General features: G+C 34.4%; 2 protein-coding genes across 3 annotated transcripts; both read right to left on the bottom strand.

Moving 5' to 3' along the window:
* Window positions 1-70: 70 nt before the first annotated feature.
* On the bottom strand, window positions 71-10195 carry LOC109182023 (AMP deaminase). 2 transcript variants are annotated; one of them, XM_019332037.1, is made up of 21 exons: window positions 9812-10194; window positions 9733-9781; window positions 7941-8119; window positions 7649-7850; window positions 7359-7537; window positions 7166-7217; window positions 6899-7026; window positions 6644-6823; window positions 6361-6428; window positions 6059-6201; window positions 5748-5809; window positions 4002-4115; window positions 3540-3680; window positions 3185-3337; window positions 2355-2408; window positions 2162-2272; window positions 1769-1942; window positions 1603-1683; window positions 1364-1462; window positions 819-940; window positions 71-411 (listed from the first exon to the last, which is right to left on the bottom strand). In XM_019332037.1, exons 1-20 carry the CDS (start codon window positions 10109-10111, stop codon window positions 872-874), a joined length of 2538 nt encoding a protein of 845 aa, XP_019187582.1. In that variant the 5' UTR covers window positions 10112-10194; the 3' UTR covers window positions 71-411; window positions 819-871. The 2 variants fall into 2 exon arrangements, with proteins under 2 accessions (XP_019187582.1, XP_019187581.1); XM_019332036.1 differs by having other exon boundaries at window positions 9733-10195.
* A 10388-nt stretch (window positions 10196-20583) lies between these two features.
* On the bottom strand, window positions 20584-21879 carry LOC109181185. Its single transcript, XM_019330937.1, has one exon. It carries the CDS (start codon window positions 21877-21879, stop codon window positions 20584-20586), a length of 1296 nt encoding a protein of 431 aa, XP_019186482.1.
* Window positions 21880-27912: the final 6033 nt, after the last annotated feature.

Below are 27912 nucleotides of genomic sequence, written 5' to 3'. Positions count from 1 at the left end.
TCACCTGTAACAACTAACAAGGTGACAAAATCTGCCCCAATACTCCAACAGCCAAAGAAGAAAGAGAAAGTTAGAAGCAAAGGGAAGCCTTATTTAATTGCAATTGCAATTTGCAATGTGTTAATATATTACAATAGTACTAGTTGATCCGGGAATTCATTTTGAATTGGCATCTAAACTCTCATTCTCAAACTAGACCAATATGGCACTATGATTATATGCTATTCCACTGTGTCATATAACTCAGGTGCTTCTTTGTCCAGCAAACCAACATCTTCAACAGAACCGATGTCAAATTTCATTTGCAGTTATTGGGTTCTACAATGCACCAAGAGCATCATATCATATATATTTATCTTTATCGGGTCACAGATGTCAGTAGTCCCCCTTGGTGAACTACTGGCCGCTACCCTGAAGAAGGGGACAAACAAAAACAAGATTTCAATGTTCAACTCTTCAGAAAGATCACATTAAAATATATATATATATAATATAGTGAAAACTAGGGGTGTGTTTGGTTCCCACATAGGAATCGGAATCGGAATGGGTATCAAATACTTGGTAATGGTAATGAGTTTTGGTGAAAGTATTTAACATGTTTGGTAGTAGGGTGGAATGGGAATGGTTACTAATAGTGGTGCTTGAGAATGGATAAGGGAATGAAACCCTTATTGTATTTGGGTATGGATTTTTCAATTGATGAGGAATTCGATACCCATAGTAGTGTTCTAAAAACCTATCAACCAAACAACAACAATCACTTTCATACCCATTCCTATGGGCAAAACCCACCAACCAAACACACCCTAGTTTTGTACCTTTGAATACAGCTAGATACAAGCCTGCCTGCCAAATGTATCAACCAAGCACATCATGGATCGATATATTCAGGGAAAACAGCCTTGCCAAGATAAACTTGTCGCATCTCCTCCCTCCAGATCTGGAACAACAAAATTAGATATGTCATATTACAGGAGAAATACTGACCGAGCAGTGTGCAACTTTCTCAAAGCAGTGAAAGCACACTATCCAGAAAATTGGCATCTATTGCCTTCTGCACTGGGCTTGCTGAGCCATCAATTTCAGTGATGGATATTGCTTGTAATTGTGGAAGGGCCGTACTCCAAAAGAAATGAGCATTTACTTTTTTTTTATTTAAAAAAAAAAAAATATATATATATATATATATATATATATATATATATATATATATATATTATGATGAATAGTAGTGGGTTGCTCAAAGCATGAGTAGCAGGGATCCATTACATAATTTGGAGAATTTAAAGTCTAAACTTACTTAGTTTGACTCAGGAGATGAGGAAGGCACATTTAAATAAAATTGTTCGGGAGAAAGTATTACCATTTCTCGGAACTCCAGCCGGATATGAGGCACATTTGTCCTATGAATATCATTACCATTTGGACCTCTCCAAAAGTACTCCTTCCCAATCCAGTGAGACTACAATCAAAAAATTGAAAGGTAGGCTCAATAAGAGGAAAGAAAAAAGAGATCAAATTCTTATCCTGTTTCACACTTCAAAATTACATAAATATGCATTCTCAGCTCTACAAAATCAATAATCCCAAAAACATGCTCACCTTCAGAGCATGAGAGAAACCAGATTGGTAGACTGAATTACGGGCAATCTCACATAGATCACATGAACTTAACTTCCACACCTGTATTATCCAAGGTGCTAACTTGAAAACTTACATTATAAGAACTTTCAGTACACCGACAGTAAAAGGGTAACTAGGTACTTACAGAAGCAGCTATACTATACTCTTCCACCAATGGCTCTTTAGTTAGGTGGATTTGTAATGGATCATCCGTTGAAAGAGAAACATTAAGGCCCCGCAGAAAGAACAAGGGAAAAGGGTTCCGGTGATAGTCCAAGAATAGGGAATTATTACTTAGAGGAGACATTGCCAATCCAATCTGACATCAGTGGGCATAGCTAGTTATAAAGTGCCACCATTAAAAATTACCACCATTATATATATATATATATATATATATATATATATATATATATATATATATATAATACACACACACACACATATATATATATATATACACACACACACACACACATATATATATATATACACACACACACACACACACATATATATATACTTTCTCGTGTTTTACCTGGGCTAGATAGTACAAGTACTGAAGTACAGGAGATTTTCTCAAATTGATTCCATGAGCAATGTTATGAGCTGTAAGAAACGTTGCAGCAAGGTGATCAATGTCTCCTGCCTGAAAGTAGCATATTATCTCAGCAATTTGCACAGCCTATAACCCATTGGAACGGTAAACAAAATTTGTGCAGCTATACTACCTCTCCAGAATGTGGGCGGAATTTGATAACTGTCATGCCCTTCGATTCACGAAGCTGAGAGATGTCACATTCCAAAGATCAAATATCAGAATAGGATTTTATAAGTTTGCATCTGATCATAAATATTCAGCAATGCATTAGACAGTCCTTGTGATAAGTCCAGTCTAGCTTACCAAACATCTAATTTTTATATGATAATCATTACCAAAATGTGAAGGTAAAGTCAATGCTAAACACACTCCGCCTCCCTCCACCCTCCCAAGGAGATGCAACGTTTCAGGAAAGACAAATGAAATTTGAATAGTCATGCTAAAAGATCTTACGAGTAGAAGAGTTGCAGCTCAAACATTAAAGTGAGAAACCCCTCTTTCACGTCATCAGTGACTGAAAAACACCGGTATATCCCAAAGTACAGCAAAGTTCACAAAAAAAAAAAAAAAAAAAAAAAAAAAAAAAAAAAAAAAAAAAAAATGCAGGATACAACATTGTTGTAGACAGAGGGGGAAGTGAGGAACACCATATGGCTCTTCTCTTTCTCTCTATTTTTTTCTATATCATAGATATAACCCCGCTCACATTTCCCCACTCCTCCCGCCCAACACAACACAACTAAAACCATTTCAATCTAGATGCAGTGCCGAAAAGGATTATATTTCTCAAATTGGCAATCTTCAATGAAAACTTATATCCAAGTTTTTGGTCTGATCTCCCTTGCCTACCACCTACTACCACGTTATCACTTGCAAATTGCAATACATTTCCTAGTCTTTAGTTCAAGTGGAATAAAGGAGGAAAGTGAGTAAAGAATCACATTCAGGTCCAATATGTACCTTATTAAGGGTGTAGAGGTTAGCATAACAATAGTAGACATAGTACGAATATGCAGGATTGAATGCGTTAGTCCACTGATCTGGTGTGGGCATGTGTTTTGTTGGCCTTCTTTCTGGCTTGCTTTCATCATCCACCAAATCTAATCCAACTACCTGCAAATTATTCCATTGCTTAGTAAAATATTTCCACCCAATTGTTGCTGAATCCAGAAAAATGTGGGTTTACATACACACACACACACCACAGATACATTAATTCAGCTGGCCAGTCATACCAGTCATACCAGAAGGCACAAGATAAAATTACCAAAAAGATAAGTATTGAGTACAACTATTACATTAACTGAGAAGATACCTGCTTCAAGAAAACATGTAGCTGAGGATGTGAATCTGGATCAACAGTAACTTCAAATAAAGGAAGAAAGATATTGTCAAGAATGTTCTGAAACGATGTCACGATACCCATTTCCTTGTACACATTGTAGAGTCTAGGAAGCTGGACAAATTAAATAAATGCTAATAAGAACCAGAACATTCAAAAAAGCACAAATAAAAAAAACTCGATGGATGTAATATGCTTATCTCAAAAATATGACAAATGTATAATGATATCAACCTTACAGAGAAAATGACAATTCTAAAAGCCCATTTCATTGACAGAATGAAACAAGGAATAGAAATAGAGTTCCAAAAGGAGTGGAATATAAAGTGGATTCTACTCCCAAGGTTTGGTTCATAAATAAAAAAAAAATACAGAGCAAATTCTGTAGTCAGTATATCAGCATTTGGTTTCTTTAACCAAGATTAGGGAGCATACCTGTATCAACCAAACAACATTCTCACTGTACAGCTCATTGTTCACAATCCAACTTGCCAGTTGGTCCCACTCACTCATCTTTCTACCATAAATTGATATTCTGTATTCAGCCATCTGCAAGGCAAATCATTGAGAGAAGAAAACTAGCAGAAGGGCAGCCATTCAAATCACAAAAATAAGCAGATGAGATGCAAGCATCTTCCAGCATAATCTACTTTGAATCAAAGATTAAAAGAAGAAAAAAAAATACCCAACACACTGGAGTGAAGGAGGATATCTCAAATGAAATGAGAATAGTTGATACAATTGAAGATAGACACACATGGGCATCAACACTCTATCAAGATATGTTTCAAGAAAGCTTGGAATTTAAAATTTAAAAAGTAAAACAAAAACAAAAAACAGAGAGAGAGAGAGAGAGAGAGAGATAGGGCCCGTTTACTAACAGAAACTGTTTTCTGTTACTATTTTCTGTTTTCTAATTTTTCAGCTTTCATCTGTTTTCCGTTTAGAAAACTTGTTTACATCACTTATTTTTTCAAATTTATTTTTTTAGATTAACGTTATAAAATTAACACAAGTTTAATTTTGAGTGATTTTTAGCCTTATATTTAAAATATTTTAAAATATATTTGGTTTAAATAGAATATATATATATATATATATATATATATATATATATTTTACTTTTAAGTCCAATATATGTAAGATTTTTACATTTGATATCCGAACAAAATTTATATCTGTATATAACATAACTAAAAATATATCGGTACCAATAACCTATTAAGTTCACATAAAATTTAGTTTAAATAATATTAATATTTTTTGAGCTAATATTTAAAATATTTTGGATATATTCATTTCAATGACATGTATATAAATATATAATTTTTATTTGAATTATAATATAGTAATATATGTGAAATTTCAATATCTGATATCCAGACCAAACTTGTATTACGATATAACATAACTAAAAATATCCGAACCAATAATCAATTGAGTTCAATCAAAATATAAAACTTGGTATAGATTTTAATTTTGATCATGTAAATAATGTCTAACTTTAAGCATAAGCAAATAAGTTATGTTTTAAATAAGTAATGCAAGTAGAAAATATAGAAGATGGTGATAAGTAAAAGAAGATGATAATGAATGTAATCATGGTAATGAAAAAATATGTAAGTAAATAATGGTTAGAATGTGGTTATAGTGACATATAGTCAAATAGATGATTATGTTTCCCATTTAGAAAACAATTTTTAATAGTTTTCCAATTTTCTAGAAATTGCTAAAAATGAAAAATTGTGCTAGTAAAACATGTTTTCTGTTCTCCAATTTTGGAAAACTAGAGAAATTTTCCAGTTAGTAAACGGGCATAATGTCCCAATCATTTTTAATGACTTATCAAAACAGGTATATTCACATAGAAGGCCAAGAATATATCAAAGAATGATATTTTTTTATTTTTTATTTTTTTTTTAAAAAAAATCCTCCTCATTTTATTACACCATTTGGTTCACTACAAGCTCTAGGACAACCACAAGAATTAAGAACTTCCCAGAAATAAACAAGGACCCTATCTCAAGCTCCATCATCATACTAAGTTATTAACTTCATAGTTCATATAATTACTTTCCTTTAGAATTTCATGTACAATAACAATGGAAACAAAAAATGTATAAAATATTACTATTAAACAAGATACGAAAGAATTTGAAAGCCTGAATATCATAGATGCACCTGATATTTACTTGCTGAAAGATCTGAAAATACTTGCTTTGTCAACTCACCAAGAAAGCGGCCTGTTAAATAACAACGCAATGTAAAATACCAAGACCATAAATAAAGCCAATACACCACAATAAACAAGTCCTTCACTTTAATGATAGATTGAAAATAGCTATGATCAATAAAAAGCAGAGCTAGTACAGCTCTTAGTACCACATGAACCTAAACCTTTACTATCCAAACCCCCTCCGCATCCCTCCCCAAACACACACACCCAAAAAAAAAAAAAAAAAAAAAAAACAGAAGATGAGATGAGAGCATACCCTGGATAAGATTATCCTGCTTCAGAAAAATTTCCCTGAGCCTACTTTGACCACAAGGGTTGTACTTCAAATTGAATTTGTCAAAACGGTGGAAGGTGCTCTTGTCAGCATGGACATCTAATAGGTCAACATTCAGGTCATACCTGTTAGATCAATATATATAAGCTTTGAGCAGTGAAACAAGTGAAGCCACGTGAGAAGAAAACACTTAACCAAAAACTCAGAAGATTTGAGCAGTGAAACATGTACAGCCATATAACAAGATAATAGTTTAAGCCTAAACACGGAAAATCTTCATTTACCCAGTCAAATCCAAGCTCTCAAAGACCTCCTTTAAGGTCATATATGTCCCATCACGAAATATAACAACCTGCACCAAACAATTGAAAATCCAGTGAAAATGAATAGAGAATAATTAATTATCAGAACATCATTAGCCAAGAGTAGTTATTTACAAGATTAAACTTCACATTTTCTTTGTATGTGACTCACATGTCCAATAACCTATACTTGAGTCTAAATAGAAGAGTTATATCACATATGAAGCTTTCAGGAGGATCAGTCGGAAACTATAACAGAAAGTACCTCATCAGGCTCTTTCCTTAGCTTTGACTTTATAAATCTCAACAGATGTTTCTGGTTCATGCATGCTGAATGATGAACATGGGTATCGACCTTTCTGACATTATAGAAGTCACGATGTGGTGCACTTTTTTGAGCTAGGAATTCTCTATCCGCATTAAGCATTAAGTGAAGGTTGAATTTCTACAAAGTTGGAAATCCATATATCAAATTGGGATATTTTACATGGCATACAAGAAGTAATAGTATATGACGTACTTGTTCTAGAAGCACTAGTCGATGGTGGCATAGAGTTCGGATGTTCCCAGCTGCTATGACTTTAAGGATATGATGCAGGTCAGTGAAGAAAGTAGTTGCATCGGCAACAGGAAAAAGTTTCTCGTTTGCTGTTGTGAGGGTAAACAGATTGAGAAACACAGAAATAGAAAGAAAAGGAGAAGGGAAATAACTGACAGAGAAGACATTCAAAATCTTATGAAATCAATAACTTATGCAAGGATAGAAAAAGGAAGTATTATATCTTACAATCTTTATTTGCATAAACATGGATAACTCCTTCTTCCATCTTGAAATGATGCTGCAAAATAGTTCAAAGCATGGAACAGATTCAACCAATTAAAATACTAGAACTTGGTTTGATAATTGCATAAAGCGTTGAGCAATAGCAACATGTAAAGCACAAATTGCTAGGTACATGTATTTGAGTTTAAGAACTTACATCAGATTTCCCCTCTGACATGTAGTCAAATGGATTTAGGTTAGGCTTTGGTGTACTGGGATCAGATATTATTTCCTTCTCCCAAGGAAGGACAGCCTCCCTAAATACATAACTATGTCTCATTTCAAGGCAAACTTGAAGATTCCGGTATACATCAATTTCATCAGGAGATGGTGTCTCTGGAAATAATTGTAAAGTATTCAAATAACAGGAACTTGCCTTAATGTGCAGATGACAATAGGTGAGATGCAATTAATAAAAATGACTCAGGTGAGGAGAGGAAGAAATACCCATTGGGGAAATTTTCAACCGCACAAAAGTTTCTTGCTCTGGCTCTTTCCTCAGTATGTCTGCAGCTATGGGATCAGGTTGAACACCATGTAGGTCACCAGATACACTATGAGAGCGAATCATACTCGGTGCAGGTAAAGGTACTTGTTCCACATTGACATGGTCAGGCAAATTCTTGTACATCCCTTCACGCTCTGGTCCCTGTTCATATAAGGTAGGGTTTGGAACATAGTTTGGTGGGAAGAAGTGAAAAAGGTAAGAATTAAGATATGTCATCAATCACTACATTACCACATTTCCATTGGTATGAAGATAGCTAGTATCAAGTTTGGTGTTCTCAGTCATATTATCTTCCTCGTCAGATCCTTCCATGCTTTCAAATGCACTCGCACTAGCAACCGGAGACTTGGGAGAAGTAGGCCGCAGTGGATGTCCAGCTCTTTTAGTCGAACCCACATGACCAGATTTCCCTAAAGCAAAAGCAGAGAACTCTCTTGGTGAACATAATATTATAATGAGAAACACAAGCAATTAAAGAATGAATCAAAAAACAGCAGGATTTTCCTAAAGAAAAACCTGAAAACAGTCATTGACAAGTAAGAACAAGTTAATTAGCAGGTCAATACAAATAAGACAAAATTTATTATTCTAAAAAATAAAAAGGGAGAATAACAGATAACATCACACAAGAAAAGGGGGAAAGCAACTTTGCCAAAGCCAACTATATGATGCAATCACGATTTGATAGTATGGTTGATGATTAAAATAAGATTACTCTGAGGCACCACCTGTCTGCATAGTTCTTGCTTTCCCAGATTTCTTTTGCCTTCCTATGTCTCCATCATGTTGTAAAAAATGGGGGCTCAAAGGAAACACTAAGAAATTTGTGGAACATGTAACATCAAACACATTGAAGGCCAAATTCATTGTTCTTAGCATATGGTATAAATGGGACTCTGATGTCTTCTTGATTTGTTTTATCATTCAGTTTGGCTCTCTACTTAATCTTTCCATTCAATGATCGCCAAGCACTATGTATCATTGATCAATTGGTTGAAGAAAATCTAGAACTACTAGCGAGTCTCAGAAGATACCTTCAAGACTGACTAGAATGGACTTATGTGTCATTGATCAATTGATTGATCAATAAGGCTTGCCAATCAAAAACACATTTGTACAGTACAAGACTTGTAACTGCAGTCAATTTGCTAAGATTCAATATAGAACATTCTTAAACACAGGGAGAAGTCTTATAAATCCATCTAAGTTGATTGTCCCTATATAACAAACAAAACATAGAAATCACATATAAGAGATGATTCATGTAGAAATTTTCATTTTTGATTCAATGAGAACTTCCTTAAGGAATTTCCTTTTTTTTGAAGGGAAGGAATTTCTTTTTTAATTGCACTTGAATTGATTTTTTCAGTTTCTCTTCCATATGGTAAGAGTAAAATATTGGTGGCTGACTCTTGCACATAAAACAAAACGACAGGCACAAATCAACTTTTAGAAACAGGTATGAAATTGATAATCTTATAATTCCTGGAGCTCCTTTATTTGGGTTAAAATTATATAAGTAAGGTTTGCCATGAAAGAAACTTGAATGAGCAAGGCAGTTCCTAAGAAAGAAAATAAATAAAGGATAAAAATCATGGCAGAATAATTACATGCTAATCCAAATATATCTCCAGCTAAAGGCTTGAAATTACAATCTGACAAATAGAGGTGGAAAAGGAAATGAACAACCAACTACAAGTTCTTCCTGTATAAATCACACAATCACTCAATTTGCAATTTGCTAAAATATGGTGACAGAGAAAAAAAAAAAATGTTTAGATAGGATAATTAGGCTGCACAAATTGGCTTTCAGCGTATAACATAAAACAAATCGTCCAGTGACATCCCCTTTCCTCATAAAAGAAATTTCCCAGTGTGTCAGCAGTGCTCAATCAGAGAAATATTGAGAGTGATATGAGTAACCGAAATGGCAACATTTTCTTATATTATCCCCTGACAAATATCAATATGCGCAATCCGTATATCAGGTTAATATTGCGACGACAGTCCGACGTATGCATACCTTCAGGAAGAGTGTGAAGCCTGGGCAAGCCAAGCGGTATAGAATCCACATGAAGCGGACCGTTCCTCCTATCATCCACTTCGACGCCGCCCGAACCAGAAATCACGGTGACGTCGGGCAAGGAAGCGGATGCGCGGCGGTAATAGCCATTTCCTTTCCGCCTGGCATAACTCCGCCGCCTCTCCAACGAACCGTACTTCTTCAGGAGCTGCGGCGAGTCGGCTCCGTCCTCCTCCGCGTCATCCCTGTCCCTTTCCATGGTCTTGGCGAACTCCAATAGCTGATTTAGGGTTTTCCGGTGCATATAGTACGCCGATACCGCCACCACCGACGCTCCCACCAGTGCCGCCATGGCCAGATGCATAGCATAAGCGTCCATCTCTCTCTCTCTCTCCCTCCCTCCCTCCCTCCCTCTAGACCGCAATACACCTCAACCGAAACAGAGTATTATAAAACGCAATACCTGTATTGTATATATATATATATATATATAAATATCACAGTGAAAGCGCTGCGAAACCCTACTGAATAGTAGAGATATATATATATATATAAATAGATAGATAGAGAGAGAAAGAGAGCACTGCGTTCGTAGTGACGAGCTGGTGAATTTATAAGTGCGCGAGGAGAAGGTCTCGCATTATATTCGTTTATTATGCGATTTGGCTGCCTTTTGTTCTCTCTCGCTCACTCTATCTAAAATATTTGAAGATTTGCAGCGACTCTCTGCTGTCTCTCGCGTCGTATCTATTCGACGCTTTGCACTTTTGCAGTGCCTTCAACTCCACAACCAGTAAAAATTTCCTGAGTTATTTAATAATTGATCATATGTTTTTTTCCTGAGTTTTTTTTTTTTTGTTTTGTTCTTTTCCTGACTTTGTGGGGATGAAGGTGGGGTGGGGTTGGGTTTTTTTTTTTTTTATGAAGAAAGATCATAGATTAAATAACATCCAAAGACAAAGCATTATAGATTATATGGACAAATCACTCAGTATAATTATACAGAAAAGTGAACAATCTAACTAGCTCATAAGCTGCTCGACAGAAAAGTGAACAATCTAACTAGCTCATAAGCTGCTCGATTCGTTGATCGTTTAGAACAGTTTATTAATAGATGATGAATCGATTCTGTCTCAACTCAACTCCACAAAATAGACATTCAGCATCACAACTCACCCTCTTACTCCTCAATATCCATCTTCCTTCTGCTTACCTCAATTTGAGGTTGAAGATTTCTATGGAGCTCCTTGCCCCAAACCCAGATTGCATGGCTATGGAGCTCCTTGTCCCAAACCCAGATTGCATGGCTACATAAATTGATTATGGAACAGATATTCATACCTGAGGAGGTATCCCAGCTACTACGAGTAAGCCTAAGCTGATAGTTGGATTGCACGTTAATGACTATATGCTCACAGAAACAAATATATGACTATATGAGTGGTCTATGAATGTTAAGAGTGTTAAGAATTTTGTATAAATTAACTAACTCTTTATTTTTGACAATTTGTAGGTATATTTTCATTTTCAAAGCTTATACAACATTTTATATACTATTGTCACATTTTGATAATGAGAAAATAACATGTTTTTCTCCTAAATTATTTTATTTTTAAAAAGTTGGCCCTTATTAATTGATTTAAATAGATTTAGTTCCTTAATTATCTATTATGTTTCATTTTCAATATCTAATGTTATATAATTATCAAACTCTTATTTTTGAGGTTATCTTTGTCATTTAGAATAAGTATCTGTGATTAAAGTTTCACTCTCTCAATGTGAACATCATTTATTGATTATAAATGATAATAATCTCATATATTAATGGTGTTTAACAATTTTATAACATTAAGAACTAAAAGTACAACATTATAAACAATTAAGAGACTAAATTTGTTTAAATTATTATACATGGACTAACTTTCCAAAGTAAAACAATTCAAGAGTTAAAAGTGTCCTTTTTTTCTAATTTAATTTGATTGTATGTTATGATAATATTTTTACAATTCAGATTAAACTATATGTTTGATTTATATGGAAAATAGGCATTTGGTTAAACTTTTTTTTCTTCTTTGGGAAACATTGTATTCATTTACTGTGTTTACTTTTTGAGAAAAGTAAATTGTTAGCAAAAAGTTAAAAGTTCACAAACTACGGAGTATATAGTTTGTTTTTCCCCTCAAAGTAGGGAACCCCACAAGACAAAACTGTAAAATTGGATGGACCAATTAAACTAGGGAAAATGACACTTTTTTCCCCTTTGTTATATACTTATAGCACTTTTTCCCCCTAAATTATTTAAGTGGCAGTTTTTCCACCTGATATATTAAATGGACATATTTACCCTTAAAATAAATATTTCATTTATTTTTCTTCTCCAACAAATTATAACCACGATTTGAAAAAATGAAATACATTAAGTGTTGAATTTAGAATATTTTAAAAATAAAAAAAAAATTAAAAGAAATTTTGAACCAACCGTTCAAATTGGATCCAAAATCGTGAACCGAAGGTTCAAAATAAAACTCAAACCGCGATTATATATACTTATGTGAGAGTCAATATAAATGCGGAAAAAGACATATACTATTTACAAATATTATAATTCTAATTTAAGCTATTGCTAGTAGTTGTTTCAATTTGAACCTCCGGTTCACGGTTCAAGATCCATTTTTTTCAGTTCACGATTTTAATAAACGGAAACCCAAATATTGGGTTATGTTATAAATCATAACCGAAAATTTTTAATTTGATTGCTATAGTGTTTGGTTCAGTTCGAACCGAACCATGGTCATCCCTACGTATAAGCAATAATTTGTTGAAGAAGAGAAATAAATAAAATATTTGTTTTAAGGGTAGGAATGTCCATTTAATATTATCCGGGGAAAAACCGCCACTTCTATAATAATTGAGGGGGCAAATGTGAATGCATGAATAACTCAGTGGGAAAAAGTGCTATAAGCATATAACACATGGGGAAAAAGTGCCATTTTCCAATTAAACTATATTGCGACATCTAGTCAGCACTTGCTATGCCAGCACATATCCTAGTACAAAACGTAAACCTAAATAAGCAAATGTTTATGTGTATGCAATATTATGAATTATCGTGATTTACATCGTCTCACACACTGGTAAAGGTGAGCATCGATCGGTTACCGTTAATAACCGACCGATAACTGAATAACCGATGGCATTTTTTAAATCTCCATAACCGACCGAAACCGACCGAACATACACTCTTAACCGACCAAAATCGACTATTCGGTTAACCGAATAACTGAACATTCACAAGTAATATAATATAATATAATATAATATTATATATATATATATATATATATATATATATATATATATATATATATATAGCTACTGTACGTATATATTAGCTACATTCACAAGTAATATATATTAGCTCATGTACGTATATATACAAATTTACAGTAACTAAATATATATATATAATATATACGTACAGTAGCTATATATATATATATATATATATATATATATATATATATATATATATATATAGCGTCGGTTATTCGGTGATCGCGGTTATTACACCTTCATAACCGATAAATAACCGAATAACTGATAAATAACTGAATTTTTTTTAAGGCTTATAACTGATAACCGAAATTATCGGTAGATTTGGTTATCGGTTATCGGTTTTGTCGATTTTTCGGTAATTATGCTCACCCCTATACAGTGGGGTCTTAGGATTGGAATAAATGGTAATGGGTTTTGGTGAAAGTATATTTTGCTTGTTTGGTAGTAGGGTGAAATGAGAATGATTATCAATATTGCTATTTGGTTATGTATGGGAAGAATAATGGAATGAAATTCTTATTTTATTAATTAGGAAGTGTTCTACAAACCTGCCAACAAATAACAAATAACCAATTGAGGTTCACTGCGCACAAGGAGTCCCCTCATTTTGAGAAGTCTAATGAGACTAGATCATTGGTCTCTTGTGATAAATTTCACCCTGACCAATTGAAGTGCCTAAGTGGGCATCACATGTCATTAATTTACTAGTAGCATTGGATGTATATAATTTGACAATAAATGAATACTAAAATCAAAATTAAATTAATGTAACTACAGTATGAGAAAATAATGTATATATTTAAATTGACGCTTAGCATGTTTAAGTAGTGGATAGGCCGGCGGGTCCATCGATAGGTCGTGGGGAAGATTTTTGATGGAGTGGATTGTGTATAGTCCTTTTCGTTATCCATTTGATTGCGAAATGAAACGGAGAGCCGGAGAGGTGGATCACATGCTCAATTTGCGTCTTATTATTTACACATATGTTACCAAAAAAAGAACTATTTCTTTTTTTCCTTTTTCACCTCATAATTATAATATATGATTTCTCACTTTTAGTTATTTAACTATTAATTCACTCACTTTTGATCATCTATATATATATATATATATATATATATATATATATATACACACACACACACACACAAACACATTCAGGTAAAAACAGCCCTTAAAATAAAAACGTGTGGACTTATTATCACCGTAAGATCTTCATTAATTCTGTACGGTTTCTGATTAGCTTTTGGTTGTCTGTGTTTTTTATTTTGTCCATGTGATTTTTATTCTTATGTGGTGATGTTTTTGTGATTTTACAGCTACCTCAATGTGAGTCCACCCCTGACACCGTGGTCTTATATTATTGTTGGTCCATAAATAAATATGATGATATGTAATTATTTATTATAATAAATAATCTTAATTTATGTAGTCTGATTACACCTTTGTTACCATTCTAAATGGTTGGTTACAGGATTGAGCTCTGGTTGTGGAGACAATGATTCTTTTGGGTTAAAATTATTGAAAAAGTATAAAATAGATACTACCTTCTAAACATATTTGGTTTTTAGAATAGGTCAAGAATAAAATAATATTTATGGAAATAACCTTTGTATTGACTTTTTTTGTCTTGAGAATAGTGTTCATGGGAATGAGTAATTCCCTTTGTAGGGAACTAGTCATTCATAGGGGACCTAATATATTTAAATAAATTATAAATTCAATAATAATAATAATAATAATAATAATAATAATAATAATAATATTATTATTATTATTATTATTATTATTAAAACCTATTATTTATTATTATCACAGTAATAATATTATAATAACATTATTATTTATTATTTATTCCTTTCTGTCTCTACCAACATAACTAGTGAAAGTAGTGATTGAACTTTCGGTAAAAGTTGTCAATATTATTATTATTATTATTATTATTATTATTATTATTATTATTATTATTATTATTATTATTATTATTATTATTATTATTACAGTAATTTTATTATAATATTGTTTTAATTATTATTTATTCCGTTTCTGTCACTACCAACATAACTAGTGATTCAACTTTTGGGTAAAAGTTGTCAATATATTATTCTTAGGTTAGTATGTATGGGGTAAAGTTGTTTATTTATTAATGATTCCTCATTTACTATTTACTAACAATGACACGATAGAGTGTTTTGTTCTTATCTTTACATGCATTGTTACACACGTTTAATTGGTGATATAAGTGTATGTCTTCATATACACCTAAGATACCCATGCAATTATATTACATTCGGAAAAAAAAAATGTATTTGCTCCTCTAATACCTTGTACATAAAAAAAAACAAAAAAAATAAAATAAAAAAAATTGGTACTATTATCATATCAAGTGATGAAAAAATGTAGTTTCTTTCAAAGCTCCCCCCAACTTGTTCCACCATAATCTTTCTCTCACACACACATATAAGATTATTATGAAATAAGAAATACTCCTCAGTAAGAACTAATAGCATCTGTCCATCTTATCAATGATTGAAATTAAAAAAAAAAATACGGTTACATTTTTGTAAGTACAATTGTTCATTTGGAAAATAATTGACAGTGAAGTTAGAGAAAAGTTTGAAAGTTTCCAATCAGTTATCCGCGAATGCACAATCATGTATTAAATTAGAAGATGCATGCACAATTATAATTACAAAAGTAAATACAAAAATATCACCGCATTTTTTAAGAAAATGCTTGATAATGTATTTGAGAATGTTTCCGAATGCATAATTAGTTATCCACGAATGCACAATCATGTTTGTGTGTGTAATGTATAAATAGTTACTTCAATGAGAAATAAGAATAAATTTTGGCTATTTATCTCAAAAAGGGAATGGATAGAAACCTATGGTTAGGGGAAAAAAAGGCGGTTGTATTCCTATAAAAAATTGTAGTAGAATTTTTGTAAATAAGTAAAAGTTTCAATGAGTAAATCATATGTACTAATTATCTCATTAAAATGATGTATGTTTAGACTTTTGATCTTTTTAGACTTATTTAGGAACTTAATGTAGATTTTGACTGACAAAGTAGTGTGAGTTTGGATTGTGCGTATTTAACCTAAAATAATGCTCGTAAAAAACCTTGCATATTTATTCTAACACAATGTGATTTTAGCCTTCCCAAATTATTCAAATGTATTTAGGCCAAACTATTTTTCATCCATTCACTATTTTTCGATCATTGGCCATGATTCATTCTTATTTCTCACACCAAACCATATATGTTCTCAATTTATATAGATCTCAAGTTCAATAATAGCAAATTTAAAGTTTTAATTTAACAAGATTATTCAATTGTATGTGCGTGTATGTATTAATGTAGTATTTTGTGTATTGACGTTCAATTCACCATTTTAAACAAATCCAACTTAGTTTAGGAATTTTCTATTATTGTATTTTGTATTTTCTTAATAAACAACTGACGGTAGGAGAAGGTGGTGCAATAGAAGCGTAAAGTTATTTTAATACTAATATTATTATAATAAATTATAAATTAAAATTAATTACATTTACAATATTATAATAAAATATAGTAACTTATAATTATATAATATAATTAATAATAAATTATAATAATCAAATTATTATTATTATTATACAAAGTTCTAATTCAACATATTAGTAATATTAAGTATTATATTATATGTTTTCAAAAAAAAAAAAGTATTATATTATATGGGAGGGATATTATTACCCTAATAGTCTAATCTTTCGTCGTATGAAATTTTAAATCCTAAGTGAACGGTTAGGAGTTTCAATTTTGATATGCAAAATAGGAGAATTTAAATGTCATGAAATTTCAGCTCGCTTCAATTAAATCATAAAATTTTTCACTTAGCTTTTTAAAATGATGAGAATAAAGAATTGTGATTCTCTTTAACTCCCATAAACCCGCAGATTAATATTTCGCTAAGTTTGATTAGGTCATTTCAAATTAAATTAAACTGGATGCATGATATGGCGGCTATGCCGGTTTTAACCAACTTTGTTTGTTTGATGCTACAAACTTACCACAAGCTTAAACCCAACATGTTTTTATCATGACAAATAACATTAGAAGTACAAATCAATGTAGTAGTTAAGCAAATCTTTGCTCTTGGGGACATGGGGAATGCACAGCCTAAAAGTGATTATAATGGTTGATAAACATTTTGTTTGTTTGTTTGTTTTTTTTTTTTTTTTAGACCACGATGTGTCCTGAGCAGGTCTTAATTGTAGGAGACACATTTAAGCTCGTACCATACTCAGACTAATTCTCATTCGCACCGGGCCGGGGTGACCCAATTAAGAGGAAAAATACTGGCCAGATTTATTTTTTCATACGAGAGGAGATTCGAACTCCCGACATGATAAACATTTTGTTGTGTTATTTGTAACGTTTGACATTCATTTGATTAAAAAAAAAAAGAAGAAGAGAATTTTACGTTATAAGTAATTAGTTCAAAAAAAATGTCTAATTGCTTTTTTTTTTTTTTTTTTTTGAAAGTTTATATGCAACTTTTTTTTTTTTTTTTTGAAAGGGATTCATTCAACTTAATTAATCAAATAATGTTCAATATAATATAAGAAGAAATAACTGATCTGATAACCAAATAGCAGGATCAAACTAAGAACTAGCTGCTCTAACTAAACTGCTAAAGCATGAACAACTTTGTTCGCTGATCTAAAAATAAAGTAAATAGACACTGATTCAAGGTATCGTTTAAGAGTGCGACATTCTCCTTTAACTAGATCCGCTTAACAAAAGTTAGGCAAACCATCACTAAGTAGTCTACAAACCATCCATATACAACTTTTTAAATTCAACAATACAATTTAAATTTTTTAAATAGTTTGTGAATTTATTTGGTCATTTCCATAAAAACAAAAAACACTATCATGGAAAATGCTATTAAGATGGACGAGTGTTTTTGGGACAATGTGCATCTTGAGTGCCTTGTAGTGGGGAAGGTAGTGTTCCCCTTTTTATCACTTCTTTTTTAAGGTCAGTGAAAAATGAAAATAGAAAATTTATTAGAATCAATTATATATATATATATATATATATATATATATATATATATATATATATATATTGCATGTCATAACTATAGAGTTGTCATTGTCATACAATATAGTGTGATAAGGATGGCGTAAATACGTGATAGCATGTATGACATGATAATAACAATTAAATGTTAACATATAACGAAATGCTGACGACTTATACTTACGTTAAATTACAAATTTTACGAAACTTATTTTCAAAATATGGTAAAAGTATATATATTATCTTTATTATATATCAATTGGATAGGTTATACTTTTTTTGAAGGAAAGAAATTAAGTAACATGCAATAAAAGTGTCTCCCTAGATATTTCTTATTTAGTAAAAAGATATTTTTATTAGTAAAAGGTGTGTATATATATATATATATATATATATATATATATATATATATATATCATGATCTAGAATTATAAGCATATGGTGGCAAATAAAAGGAAGCAGTAATAATTGTAATGGGGATATAGTTGTAATAAATTGGTACAATATTTTTTAATTTTTATTCATTTAAAAAATATAATATTGTCAAATTTTAAATTAAGAGAATATATAGTTGAAAATTATATTTTTTGAAGAACCTGAAAAATTCGTACATTATATTACTAAACGTGGCGATAGGACAGCACTAGAATGCAAACATGCCAAGTACGGAGTATATAATATTGGAGGCAACATTATCGATGGTTTGTCACATGTTATGCATGCATGGGACCAACTGGAAATAATATATGATTTATTTATTATTTCTGCATTATTTGTGCTACCTGGCCAATTCTGTACATATTTTAACTCTTATCCACAATCTACTTATATACTTACAATCCTACCTTCTTATCTGATCTTGTTAATTAACAATTTCTTGATCGAGCTTGTTACACATGGTCTACTTAATATAATAGTTTACATGTTTTGCATATAAAGTATAATTTATTCAATACACACTCTTAGTATGACTAGAAGGGCGAATTGGATGCTTAATTTGGTCTTGGAATTGAATTGCCTCCTTATTTTTATTTTTATAGTGAAAGTATAGGCAAGTTGTGAATATGATATTTCATCAACACAAGTTGCATAACAAACTTAGCTTGATAGTCTACTAGTCTAGTTAGTATGGCACGTTTCCATTGCTTTGTTAGAAATGTAGGGCCAGCTGTTGTGACCAAAAAAATTAATGCAATTTGGCTATATACTAGAAACTCCAGTATTTTCCATCTATAACTGATTACAGGTGTTTCAAGAGCTTTTAAATAGAGAATGGGTTTGTTAATGATATGACAAATTGGCAACTCACCATGATTTTTCTCTTCTATATCTTGATTTGGATTTTTTTTTTTTTTTAAATCTCCTAAAAGTATTTACCATCTAATAATCATCTATGTTTCACTATTAAAAATAAAAACAATTAATTTTTGATGTGATTTTTGAAAATTTTGAGAATTGATTCTCAAAGCCCCCATTGAGTTGGGAAAAATAAAGTTTGGGAAGATTTTTAAATAACATTTATCCCATATTAAAAAAGAGATGCGTGCTAGTAACATAAATACAACGAAAAATGTTCAAATTAGTTACCAAACTATACATAAAAGTACAATTGGGTCATACAACTAAAAAAAGTACAATTAGACCCATCAACTATTTAAAATTATACAATTCAACCAAATTTGACATATTTATAAGGTTATCGCTGACATGATGGTTATCTTATCAGAAATTATTTTTAAAAATTTATTCATCCATGTCTTTGTCTTCCGTCTGAGGCGAAGAAACTTCTTCGTGTCTGGTAGGAAACAAAGAAAGCTCTTCGTCTCCAAGCCAGAGACGAAGAGCTTTCATCATCTCCGGCTTGGAGACAAAGATGGGGAGGGGGGGGGGGGTGAGTTTTTTTTTAATAATATTTTATTCAAAATTATTAAAATAAATTTAAAAATAATAAATTTTTAATAGGATAATCGCCACTTCACTGATGACATGAGGAACAAGTCAAATTTGATCGAATTGTATAATTTTAGATAGTTGAGAGACCTAATTGCACCATTTTTTAGTTAGGATGACCTAATTGCACTTTTGCGTAATTTAAACATTTTTTCTAAATACAATTCAACATTTAAAAAAATCTAAATTGTATAGCTTAAAGGATCTTTCTTATACTCACCGGTACATATATTTCTCTTATATTTGTGGAAGCAAATCTTTAAGTAATGCTCTAATTCCTCGAAAGGCAGAATCAGAATTTTTGAAATATGAAATAATGGATGGAACAATATAAAGGGAAAGAAGGAACAAACGGACAATGAACCTTTTACACATACAGCATATTGGCCATATACTAGGATATAACATCATTAATTGCATTAGGCAATATAAAATCGTAACACCTCACTATGACCGAATCTTTTTTTTGAAAGCCAAGTATATTGGCATATTTTAATTAATGAAAGGAATCAAACAGTCAGGCGGGACATAGTCCCAATACATAGAGTGTTCCTGATCAAAAGCTAGCGTAGCTAAAATATGAGCACTAACATTAACTAGTTTAGAGACAATATTTAAAGAGCAATACGTAAAAAGGGCCATAGTTGCCCGACATTGGTCCTCCACCACTCCTTCATAAGATAGAATGGTCGTAGGACTAGATAGTAAGTGATGTCGTAGTTGTGTGCAATCAGTCATCATATCCACATCAAATTCGTTCCGCTCCTTAAGCCAAGATAACGCTTCCCTGCATGCCAGGGCCTCTGCCATAAGAGGTGACAAACAATTCGTGAGCCTTCCATTTTTTGCGGCCTTGAAAGAACCATCCGGGTGCATCAGCAGAACACCATATGCCGCATCGCCCGTCTGCGGTCGGAAACCACCGTCGAAGAAGCAGCGCGGCCGTCCCTGGAGTTCCAGCGCCGGTGGCTGCGTCGCATGCACACTGTTCGAGCAGTGAGCTTGGGTGTACGCCGATCTTGCTGCGGCTGCCCGCCTCCATGTAGTGAGAGGCGGCGGTAATGCCCTCTTCCATACAGCTTCGTTCCGGGCACTCCATAAATGATAAAGAACTCCCACCAGTGTTGCAAATTGCTCCTCCGTTAAGTTGGCCATAGCACCCATTATCCACTCTGGAAAAGTAGCAGCAATAATATTTGTAATAGGCAATCCCGAAATATTCCAAACAATTCTAGAATAATCACAAGAAGTTAATGTATACATAACGTTCTCATGGGATGTATCACACATTGGGCATGCAGGATCAATTTCTACCCTCTTTATAATCAGGTTGTTTGTGGTTGGGAGGATATCACACAAGGCTCTCCACAAAAAGGTTTTCCATTTGGGTGGGACTTTCAACTTCCACAATGTAATCCACTTATCAAAGGCACCAGAATTATTTTCATAATTTCCAATAATCTGCCTGTATGCATTTTTAACAGAGTATTCACCCCTTGGATCTTTATACCAATACCACGAATCCTCATATTCTGGGCTTACAGGGATCCTAGTTATACGAGCCACATCATCAGGTTCAAATAAATCACATAAAATATGTGGATCCCATGTTTTTGTTTGCTGATCAATCAAAGCTACAACCCTTGCCTCGCGCAGTTCCTCAGGCATTACTGTTTGTATTAAGGGACTTGGATCATCAGACAACCAGGGATGTCCCCAGATCAGAGTTTTTTCCCCGTTTCCAATCCTCCTCCTTACTCCAGAGCAAACTATTCCATGGGCAGCCATTATACTTCGCCAACAATAACTGGGGCAATTCCCTATCTTAGCATCAAGGAAGTTTTCGGATAGTAACGAGCTTTATATATTCTTGCTGCAAGAGAGGTTGGGTTAGTAAGAAATCTCCATGCCTGCTTCCCTAGCATAGCCAGGTTAAAAGAATGTAGATCTTTAAATCCCAAACCCCCATATTTCTTCGGAACGCATAATTTGTCCCAGGTCTTCCAATGGATCCCTTTGTCCCAGGTCTTCCAATGGATCCCTCTGTCCACCCCTTTCCCCCACCAGTACCTATTCATTGTCCTCTCAATAGATAAACAGACTGTATCAGGCAACAAGAAAATACTCATTGAGAAGGTAGGCATAGATTGAGCCACACTTTTCAAAAGTACCTCCTTTCCTGCTTGTGACAACAGCTTCTTATTCCAAGATCCAATTCTCTGTTTGATTTTATCCTCCACATAAGAGAAAACTGCCCTTTTATTTCTCCCAATAAAAGATGGTAGGCCTAAATACTTCCCAAAGTTTGGCGCCTGATCCACGCCTAGACAATTAGCCACGAGATCCCTATCCTCCCCTGAAGTATTCCTGCTGAAGCAAATATTTGATTTATGATAATTAACCATCTGACCAGATAAATTCTCATACCTCAACAGACATTGCTTTATCACACTAGCCTCCTGTATATTTGCCTTAAAAAACAATAAGCTGTCATCTGCAAAAAAGAGATGTGACACTGGGGGTGCCCCTCTAGCCACTCTACAACCATGAATAGAACCCGCCAGCTCAGCTTTTTGCAATAATAGAGATAATCCTTCTGCACATATAATGAACAAATAAGGTGAGAGGGGGTCGCCTTGTCTGAGACCTCGCGTTGGGATTATTTTCCCTCCAGGGACGCCATTGACCACAACCTGATACGACATAGTCGTCACACATGTCATAATCAAATCAATCCATCCCTTATCAAAACCCATTACCTGTAACATCTTCTTCAGAAAAGGCCACTCCATTCTATCATATGCCTTTGCCATATCTAACTTTAGAGCTCCCCACCCCACATTACCACATTGCTTCCGATTTAGAAAGTGGCCAACTTCCGAAGCCACCAGTATATTATCTGTGATCAACCTTCCTGGAATGAAAGCACTCTGGGAATCTGATATTAGACTTTCCATAAGTGGTTTCATCCTATTGGTTATCATTTTAGCCATAATCCTATACAGTACATTACTGAGAGCAATTGGCCGCATGTCCCCTACTGTTTCCGGCACATTTTTCTTAGGGATCAAAATTATATTCGTATCATTCAAACCATTCGGCAGGATTCGCGAGTTGAGGGTGTTAACAATAAAACCAGATACATCCACTCCCACCACATCCCAAAAATGTTGATAGAAACCTGGGTTCATACCATCAGGTCCATGGGCTTTATTCGGGAACATAGAAAACACTGCAGTTCTAACCTCATCAATATCAAAGGGGCGCACAAGGGCCATGTTTTGTGCCGGGGTGACACGTGGGGCAAAGTCATTAAACAAAGGATCACTGCATGTAACATTATTTGTTGCAAAAATCCCCTCAAAGTATCTCATAATAAGCAGGTTCATATTCTCTCCCTCCACCCAATCCCCATCATCATTCATTAATTTAGCAATTAAATTCTTTTTTTTCCGGGCAGAGGCATACCTATGGTAAAATTTTGTGTTAACATCAGCACCACGCAGCCAATGTTGTTTCGCCCTCTGTCTCCAGAAAGTATCCCCCTGAGCCTCCAGCTGGGTTAATTGAATTTCAAGGCTTTGGAATTCGGTCAGGGCATCCGGATCACGCCTGTGTCTAATGGCCTCCTGTTTCGCGCGTATCCGCTTAATGCGTTCTCCAAACTTATAGAAGTGGTCCCCTCCCCATCGCATCAGACTGTGCCCACAATATTGCTGACAATTCAGCAAACCCTCAGTCCGCCGGTCATTCCAGGCTGTCTCAACCACCTCCCTGCACCCCTCATCCAGCAACCAGGCCATCTCAAACCTGAATCCCCTATGTCCCCTTCTCCTCTGCCCGCATGGTTCAGCTATTTTGAGAAAAAGAGCCGAGTGATCTGATTTACGTGTGAGGATATTATGTACCTCTGCGTGAGGATTAACATCCCCCCAAGATGCCGTTGCCAACACCTTGTCTAACCTCTCCTCTATCCAATTGTTCGTGCCTTTACTTTTCTCCCAGGTAAACTGATAACCTCTCATAGCCATCTGCGCCAAGCCACATCCATCAATCACCTCCCCGAAACCGCGAAGGAGACTATTAGGGTGTGGGTTTCCCCCCCCCCCCCCCCCCCCCCCCTTTTCTCGTGCTGATATAAGAGATCATTAAAATCCCCTATTACAACCCAAGGAAGCGAGGATCTCCCACTTAGCGTCCCCAATAACTCCCACGATTCCCTTCTGTCTTCCCGCTTTGGAAAACCGTAAAAACCTGTCATTCTCCAAACTCTATCACCAGCCAATCGAACCTCCACATCCACATGATTCTTAGAGTAGCTCAGGAGGGTAGCAGTATTGTTTTTCCTCCAGAGCAACGCCAAACCTCCCCCATTCCTCTCATTATCCACATAGAACAAACCTTCAAAACCAATTTTAACTCGAAGTCGTTCCGCATGATCCTGTCCCACCATCGTTTCCATTAAAAATACAAAGTCCGGCTTCTTACTGGACACCATGTCCACAATTTCTCGAACCGTCCGTGGATTGCCTAAGCCACGGCAGTTCCAACTAAGAGTACTCATTGGGTCGGGCGGGCCTGGAAACCAGTACCCGCCTGTTGCAAGTTTTTTGAGCGATCTGCCATCACAACATCACTCCCCTCCACCTCATACCCCACACCCTCACGCTCCAACCCCTCCCGCCGGCGCTTAGCCACAGCCATCACACCGGTCTCACCCTCAACCTCCCTACCCGACCCAACCCCATGTTGTGCCGGCCCACTTTTCCCCTCACCCAAGCCACTCCCCTTCACTGCCGTCGGCGTCGGTAGCAACCAGCTGCCCCCGACCGGCCTCTGTCCCCGACTTCCTCCCGCCCGCAAGTCCGGGCCATACAAGTAATCTTCTACCGGCATCACTGAATCCCTTGCACCCCGACAAAATTTGTAAGAGTGGCCAAGCATTCCGCAGAAGTAACAATACGTGTGCAACCGCTCATACTTAAAGTACACCCAACAACTCGTTTTATCCCGCTTAATAAACTTCATTCGGCGTTTCAGTGGTTTATCAACCGATAGTGAAACCCTAACTCGATAAAAGGTTCTCCAGGGCATATTCTGAAAGCGATCATCTCTTTTGACAAATACCCCTAAATAATTCCCAATCTGTTCCTGTATCAACTCAGATGTGTAACCCATTGGTAACTCATGGATTTGAACCCACATGTCTACCGTATCCAGCTTAACAGTAACCGGCATAACATTCTCGGGGACTTGCTTGCAGACAAACGTGCTATTATCATATGACCACGGCCCCTCATCAAGAACGCGTTGAACATCCGTTAGGTGATGAAAAACGATTAGAAACACGCCCGGTTGTATCTCAGATGCCTGAACCCCACTGACTAGCTGCCATACAGATGCCATGACCTGACTCATGAACTCAAGTTTTACCAGCTTCCTTGTCAAGAAACGGCCTACCACCCCCCACGAGGGCTCGGCCTCCCCTACTGCCTCTCCGTTCTGCCCATCCGCCATCTGCGATACAAAACCCCCCTCCTCCTCCGCCAACACCATGTCCGCCCACCGCGCTGTCAAACCTGCTACAGCTGCCTGGTCCGCCATCTTCCACGCCACGAGACAGAACCGCAGAAACGCTGGGAAGTTAACGTCTCGTCGCCGATCACTGATGCAGTTTCAAAATTCGTAACCGGAGATCAAATCCGTAAGAAGAATCGATTGAATAGTCGAGGAAACCGACCGAAACCCTAGAGCATGGAAAACCTAGGTAGAGAGAACACTATGACCGAATCTAAAAGGAATAAATGTCAAATATACCACTCAATTGCATTATTATTTTTCCTTGGTATTCTATGAATTCACGAAGATGGGAAATAATTGTACGAGTAGTATCCAAAAAGATTCCAATGTAGACGAGGAATCTCCGGTTATATTGGATTGATTCCGCCCATATCTTTTGTTCGTGAATGGGCTTAGGACGGTGGGGGCTGGGCCAATAATTAAAAACTGACACAAAATTTATGCTCCATGGAATTAGGCAAATTTACCATGGACCATGCTCTATATAGCAGCATTGATCATGAAGTATGTATTATTTTAATTACACTTCAGTTTTATTTGATAATATTGTTATATTTTTTAGTTTCATTTTTTCTTAACACTAATTTTATTATAACAATACTAAAATATCATTTTAATTATACTGTAGTTTAATTTGATAATATACATTATTGCTTGAGCTCTATTTTTAATATACTAACAAATATCTTGATTACATGATGATAAATAGAAAATATAGTTTTTAATATAAAATTACAATATCTTATTAAGATTCAAACTCATAATTATAGGGCTCTAAACTTCAAAACATTTATTAAGAAGGAAATACATAGGCTTCAAGTAGCTTGCAATTAAATACTGCAAGTATTGCTAAATGGCCCCTTCTGCTTAATGGTCCCTTCCATGGTTTCAAACTTTGATTTATGAGAAAATCAATAATTCTTACCTGAATGTAATCGTGCTTTGTGTGAAACTTAATTTGATGGGAATAACATTACTGTCAAAATTAATTAGCATGTTTGGTGTTACCTTAGAAACATATCAATTAAATTATCTAGAAAAGTGTCAAGCACTTTGTGCTCATATGGCATGTAATGACTCGGCGGTCAACGAATTCGGCAAATTATGCTCTGAAACATAGAGTCGAGTAATTATGAATATAGAACCATGTCCGGGCGGACTCTCAGTAAGTCGAGAAAGACGCCCACCCCCTTTAGGTGTGATTTACTTTCCTTGATATCATGGAATGAGATTTTTTTTTTTAATTTTTTTTTTCTATTGACCTAAACTTTCATAAGATAAAAATTGCACCAAATGTAAAAATAATTTTTTCATCTTTAATTTTAAATTCCTACCTTCCTAGCTACTAAACGCACTCTTAATTCTTTTTTTGAGGTTTAGTAAGTTAGAAGATAGTCATTCTTTTTCCATTATGCCATAGATAAAGACATGCACATTATTAAATAGTAGTAACATAGATTTAGTCAGTTGGAAGTTAGCCATTCATTTTCCATTAGGCCATAGATAAAGACTTGCACATTATTAAATAGTAGTATTTGTTACTATTTTTGTTTTAAAACCAGAGGCTGCAAAGAAACAAATATCCTCTATCCGATCCATGCGGTTTGCGGGGAGTTTTTTTTTTTTTTTTTTTTTTTTTTTTTTTTTTTTTTTTTTTTTTTGTCAGACACGAGGTGTTCTGAGTAGGCCCTAACAATAGAAAGAACTTCTAAATCCGTACCATACTCAGACTAAGTCATGTTCGCATCAGGACGGCCCAAATAAGAAATAAAGTGCTGACCAAATTGTTTACATGGAGTGTTTAAAGATTAAAAAGAGTTTCACTGATTTACATATCAGAATGAAATTATAAAGATAAATAACGAAATTTTATAATAAGAATACTTATAATTACAGAATGAAATTATAAAGATAATTTTTATAATCCCACTATATGCCCATTTCTACATATTGGTGGTTTGATTTTTGAATTTTGACAGTGTGAACGTGCATCAAAATTCTTGATGAGCATACAATTAAACAATTCTTTCATTCTCGATCACTTTTCTATTTGGTATTTATTTATCAATTTATACTTACAAATATATTATGATATTTATGATTTATTTTTAGTAACGAGAGAAACTTATAACTACTACCCTATGATGTACACCGAGTAAATTCTAACTTGTGATTTTAACCCACAAAAAATCATAATGAGGTAAATAAAAAACAACCTTAATTTAATAATCTCAACTGAGA

The sequence above is a fragment of the Ipomoea nil genome, unplaced genomic scaffold (genome assembly GCF_001879475.1).
Source record: "Ipomoea nil cultivar Tokyo-kokei standard unplaced genomic scaffold, Asagao_1.1 scaffold1043, whole genome shotgun sequence".
In the NCBI taxonomy this organism is placed as follows: Eukaryota; Viridiplantae; Streptophyta; class Magnoliopsida; order Solanales; family Convolvulaceae; genus Ipomoea; species Ipomoea nil.
The sequence above is the reverse complement of the archived record's forward strand: the minus strand, read 5'-3'. Positions and strand labels throughout refer to the sequence as shown.